Below are 6,000 nucleotides of genomic sequence, written 5' to 3' on the forward strand. Positions count from 1 at the left end.
GCAAGGTTACACGAATGTAGCATGTCCTTAGATGAAAAGGCAAAGATAGCATCTTTATTAAACAATCTCCAGAGGTGGCCAGTTACCCCCCTGACCACTCTTCTATCTGCCTTTCCCTACTCTGCAGCTGTTTCCTTTATTTCTTTTGAATATAAACTCTTGTAGACAGAGCCTGTGGCTTTTGTGTAGGTAAACACACAAGGCACTGCAAGGCCTCCCCGAAGCAGAAAAAAAAAGACCTTCTAAATGGTTCAGCAGGACTTTCCTGTTAATTCTTCACAGTGAAAAAAACAATTTATCCCCCAGCATTGTATTTATATGGCTTAAGAATGCATAGTCCCTGCACTGTGGAATGCCATTTGCTTTCTTTTTCCACTCAGGCTGATAGATGTGGGCATTTACCTGCTACAGGATGAGGTTCAGGAAGTAAGGCGGGAAGCTGCAGTCTTTGCCAGCTATGTTCAGCAGGTCTCAGGAACATCACCTCAAGAGAGTTGTGTCTTCATCCAGGGTAACAGAGGGCTCACGTGCCTGCTACAGCTTCTCCTGGAAAAGTTTGGGGGTCACCAAAAAACCTTTGATGTTTTGCTGTGCCATCTCCCCCAAGTAGATCTCAGCAGCATTTTGAAAGAGCTGGAGGCCAAGAAGTGAGTAGCTATGATCATAAAATTGTTGATAAGGTCAGATGCATGCATGCATGTGCATACGGTCATGCACATGCACATGCAGTCCATCACACACACAATCCATGTGCCTGAAGTTCTGTGTTCATAGAATCATAGAAGTAGGGTTGGAAGGGGCCTTGTAGATCTTCAAGTCCGACCCCCCCCCGCCTGGGCAGGAGAAAAACTGGGCTCAAATGACTCCAGCCAGGCAGGCATCAAGCCTCTCCTTAAAGACCCCCAGGGTAGGAGCCAGCACCACTTCCCTTGGAAGTTGGTTCCAGATGCTAGCTGCCCTGACAGTGAAGTAGTTCTTATAGATGCCTGATCTATATCTTTACTCTCCAACAACTTGTGGCTGTTATTCCTTGTTATGCCAGGGGGCGCTCAGGGAAACAAGGTCTCTCCCAAACCCTTCTGGTTCCCCCTAGTGAGTTTATAGACTGTCACCAGGTCCCCCCTCAGCCTTCTCTTGTGAAGGCTGAACAGGTTCAGGTCCCGCAGTCTCTTATTGTAGGGTCTGCCCTGTAGTCCCCGGATCACGTGGGTGGCCCTCCTCTGGACCCTCTCCATGTTGTCCACATCTCTCCTGAAGTGGGGCACACAGAACTAGACACAGTACTCCAGCTGTGGCCTGACCAGCGTCGCGTAGAGGGGGAGGATCACCTCCTTGGCCCTACTTGAGATGCACCTGTGGATGCACAACAAGGTGTGGTTAGCCCTGCCAACCGTGACCTCGCATTGTCAGCCCATGTTCATCTTGGAGTCAGTAATGACTCCAAGATCCCTTTCTGCCTCCGTGCTCTCAAGAAGGGAGTTTCCCATCTTATAAGCGTGCTGCTGGTTACTACTGCCCAAGTGCAGCACCCTGCACTTGTCAGTATTGAAACGCATCCTGTTTTTGTTAGCCCACCTCTGCAACCTGTCCAGGTCTTGCTGCAGTCTTTCCCTCCCTACTGTTGTGGCCAAGAAGGATACAAAGCAACTGAAAAGGAAATGCATCTTTGTGCTCCTCCTATCTTAGATTCACTTCACTCTGGTCCAAACTCTCAGTATATAATAGAGTAGCTGTTCCAACTTTCTCTGTCTTAATAGCTTCAAAGGGCTGATACAGACACTGGGGATTGCTATGGCAAAGGAAGCCTTGAGCATGCCTGATTTTTCCCAGCCATGTCCCCCCCATATTGGCTCTAGACATAAGAATGCTTCTATGATGGTTCGGTGCAACAGTAGTAAACCCATATGCTGGAGCAATCTGCCCATCATTAGCTATGCCAGCAGTGCATCACAAAGCAACCATTATGTAGATAAGGACCAAGAAGCATGTGTCTCCAAGAAGCAAGGAAAATCAGAAAAGCTTTATCAGAGAAACCAAATGACCAGTCTCTGATATCCAGCTTAAAAACATGATCACTAGTTCCCTGTGCACTAGCAATTCCAATATGGAAGTGCTCAGTCTCCTCCCAGGAGTCACTGTCTCTGAAGAGAACAAATACAGTGTGGTTTTCTCTATCCCCAGGCAAGAAACCATTTCATTTGGTATTTTAGAGGTTTCAAGGAAGAATCACTTTGCTAAGAGCAGATGCAAAAATAGGCGCTGCAAAAAGACTGATCAGCTTAGGTCAAGTCCTTGATAAAAATTTCCAAGTGGGATTTAGACCAAGCAAGAGAAGAGGGGCCAGGGCTAGGAGCCAAACCTGATTCCTCTTTTGCCACAGTTTGAATAAGCAATCCTCAGGCAAGTTGCTTTGACCATGATTCTCAAACGCAGATGCCAGAGGTCAGGCAGCCAAGGTCCATTTTTGAGCACCATGTCCCAAGTTTCTTTCAAGAGGCTGAATACCCAACTCCCAGGACTTCAGTGCTGGCTGTGCTTCCTCAGCACCTTGCACCTACATTTGATCATCATGGGTTTGAACACAAGTCTCTCCAAAGGGAGCTGTTCTGAATCAGGAGCTGATGATGGTATAGGGTTGTGACAACTTGCTGTACAAGTGCTCTATGTTGTTAGCAGCATCTTCAAACAGTAGGAAGGACCCATCCTTCTAAAAAGTAGGTCTCTAGTCTTTCAATGCCATAAGGAATCGAAGCAGCAGCAGGACTGGGAAATAGAATAAATGCAAGAGGTCCACAGTCCTGTGGGGTTTAGTCATATATGTGAAAATCCCCACATAGTGTTTGTCTGGTTATACAGCCCCCACTGCCTCAGTATCACCCCAACAAGTCATTGTGAAATTCAACAGTAGCTTCTGTGTGTATGGTGGGGAAAGGAACAGATGAATCAGACCCCACACAAGGTTCACCATGGGATCTGGCTTCCCTTTCAGAGTCATCAGTCTGTATAAGGAGGATGAACCAAATGTTTTTGCAGAGCCAGCTGTCTTATCCCGACTACTGCTCCCCTTCCTCCTCCAACTGCTAGACGGTGTGTCCACATGCACCCAGCTTTGGGAGTCTGTGTTATGCTGGCTGAGAGCCACTGGTCCTGGTATCTTACACAATTTGCAGCAGTGCAAGCACTGGTGGAGCCAAGGTATGTAGCTACACTGGCAGAGCATCTAATTCCCTTTCCACAGTGGGCTGGCAGGTAGCCCACAGCACGTATGCAACATCCATTCAGAACATACAGGCTTCATTATACGCAGGGCATACATGATGCGCAAGTCCTTTCAGTTCTCTAGTGGTAGAATTATAGCTCTAAAAAATGGAGTAAGCAGAACACAAACTGGTTTCTGACCAAGCTTTCCAGAGTTCAGCTGCATCTTGTTAATACACCATGAACAATGCTTTCAAGGATATATGGGCTTGGAGGCTTTGGTTACTTGGGAATTGCATCTCAAAATCCCCCTACTGTTACCTCCATAATCAGTTCTCTGCCATCAGCCAGGAAACATGGAGTAGAATCTGAGTCCTAGAGCTATCTGGCTGCGCCCAATGTATCCCTGGGTATACAGAGGCAAACAGCCAGTGGAGCTGCCAGGCTCCATCTTATATACTGGAGAGTTTTGTAAATGAAGACACTAAATATACTGAGCAGTATAGGACAGGCTTAAGCACCAAATCACATCTGGGGTGATGGCGGTTCTTTAGAGTCACCTGTCCTTGAACAAAGCTAGTGGTCTATTGGGGGAATTTAGAGTTACTCCCTGTCCTGCTTTGTAGGTTTCTCATTGGTAGTTCAGCTTCTGATACAGCAGCTCTGTCTGCTTTCACTGTTGACTCATGAATTAGGTTTGTCAGTTAGCAGATTGCAGGAGAGAAACAGAGCTGTAGGATGGGAATGTTTGTCATCACATTTGTCCTCACCAGTGACTGATGTGCACAGATAACCGATTAATGTTGTGTTTTTTTTCTGCTCCCTGTGTTGTAGATGCCATTACACCACTGCACATGAAGGCGCTGGCATGTGCCAAGGTGCATACTGCCACCACCGTGCTGCTGGTGAATGCGAGGCTGCTGGCTCATGCTCTGGAGACTCTGGAACAGACCAACCCCAGTGCTTCCGAGATCAGCTGCTCTTCCCAGGAGCTGAGGCAGGAGCTTGTGCTGGTAGAGCGACTTCTGGCTCAGCAGGGAATGGCTCCTACTTCCACCTTACTCCATGGGGCAACAGATGCCAGGGCTTTCTGATAGTCGTTTGTGACAGGACAGTGCTGTGCTGTGTCGCCGAGAGCCTTAGCGGAAGTGCAGAGTTCTGTGTGGATGCTGCACCGTGTGTCTGTTCTGAGACACTGCTGGATCTCTGCTCTGTCCTCTGCTGGTAGCCAGCCAGAATGGTTAATTAACTGACATAACTCAGGTAACCCCAATTCAACAGGCAGGAAAGGGTAGTGCTTTGAGGGCCTACTATCTGGAATAATTTTACCTTCTCCTTATCTTAAAGGTATCCTAGATCAGACTTCTTTTATCAGCCCCGTGTTATTTGTATCAGACCAGGAGGTGACAGTTTTCAGTTCTTCATTAGTAGCAACCTTATAAAGATCTCCCAACAGTGCAAAATTTTAGTAAGGTGTCGGCCTGAGCCTGTATTCCTGCTCTTCATAAAGAGCTCCAAGTGCCTCCTCGGTGCTCCCAAAACTCCCACACGAAGGCTGCCTTCTGTTTTCATGAGAATAAAGCAAGCTACTCCCCAAGGGACAACGGTCATTTCCAGCTCTGATCCGTCTACTCAGCTGAACTTACTTTTTTTAAGTTTCTGAACTTACAGTTTTTAACCAGGAATTTGTCTCCTGTTATAAGGAGCCACCGAATAATGTAATAAACTCTAGCTGCCATGGATTTTATCATGCATAAAGAATCCCAGCCGGGCTCATATTTTCTTCACTATTATAAAGCATTCTGTGGGGTTTATGTTTTAAAAGGGTTTCAGTAAGTTAGCAAATGCCCTCTGATCTCCCAGGGTCCTGACACATTCTTAGTTTCAGCTTCCCTTACTCAGTTCCCATAGTCTAGTCCAAACTGCTGAAGCAATGACCTTCTGGTACCAGAGACTTCATCTTGTGCAGCAGGCGCCTCCCCAGTACAGCCCCTTCTCCAGAGTTGCATACACACAGGATAGTAGATATTTTGCTACTTATACTGAGCAAGGCCTCCAACAGCTTTCCTCTGCTTCCCACTTTGTGGAAAGCGAAGGAATCCTAGCTTCAGTGACAGCTTTTATTGAAATACAGATACTACAGAAGAAACAAGTAAACACCTGTTGCAGAAGTTGACCCATCAGTGCTATTGTTTTATGTATTGATTTACATTTTAAGGCAACAGACGTGGCAGATAAATGTTTTCCTCAAAGTATTTTAAAAATAACATTTATTGAGCTTTGAAGTGTCAGAATTTCTAACTGAATGTAAATTTTAGGCTAATTTCAAGTGAGAACTGCAGGGCTCCAACACTTCTCACCTTTACAGTGAACTCATCTGATCACTGTAAGTTTCCTGGTTAGTAGGGTTGGAAGGGACCTGAGCAGATCATCAAGTCCGACCCCCTGCCATGGCAGGAAAGAGTACTGGGGTCAAACAACCCCAGCAAGGTGTTCATCTAGCCTCCTCTTAAAGACCCCCAGGGTAGGAGCCAGCACCACTTCTCTTGGAAGTTGGTTCCAGATCCTAGCCGCCCTGACCATGAAGTAGCGCCTCCTCATGTCTAGCCTGAATCTACCCTCTGCCAGCTTGGGACCGTTATTCCTGGTCACTCCTGGCGGTGCTCGGCGAAACAGGGACTCCCCCAATGCCTGCTGGTCCTCTCTGACTAGTTTGTAACAGGCCACTAGATCCCCCTCAGCCTTCTCTTGTGGAGGCTGAACAGGTTCAGGTCCCGTAGCCTCTCCTCGTAGGGCCTGCCC

General features: G+C 47.1%; 1 protein-coding gene across 1 annotated transcript in view; it reads left to right on the forward strand.

Annotated features, from left to right (window-relative positions):
- Positions 1 to 5,374, forward strand: part of LOC109290422 (thyroid adenoma-associated protein homolog) — a 38,015-nt gene extending 32,641 nt beyond the window's left edge. Inside the window, exons 28-30 of the mRNA XM_019506919.1 lie at positions 381 to 647; positions 2,990 to 3,195; positions 4,033 to 5,374. Coding sequence (XP_019362464.1) covers positions 381 to 647; positions 2,990 to 3,195; positions 4,033 to 4,292 — 733 coding nt within the window. The 3' untranslated portion in view covers positions 4,293 to 5,374. The remainder of the gene's footprint in view (positions 1 to 380; positions 648 to 2,989; positions 3,196 to 4,032) is intronic.
- Positions 5,375 to 6,000: the final 626 nt, after the last annotated feature.

The sequence above is a fragment of the Gavialis gangeticus genome, unplaced genomic scaffold (assembly GCF_001723915.1).
Source record: "Gavialis gangeticus isolate Ggan-Ray unplaced genomic scaffold, GavGan_comp1, whole genome shotgun sequence".
Lineage (NCBI taxonomy): Eukaryota > Metazoa > Chordata > Crocodylia > Gavialidae > Gavialis > Gavialis gangeticus.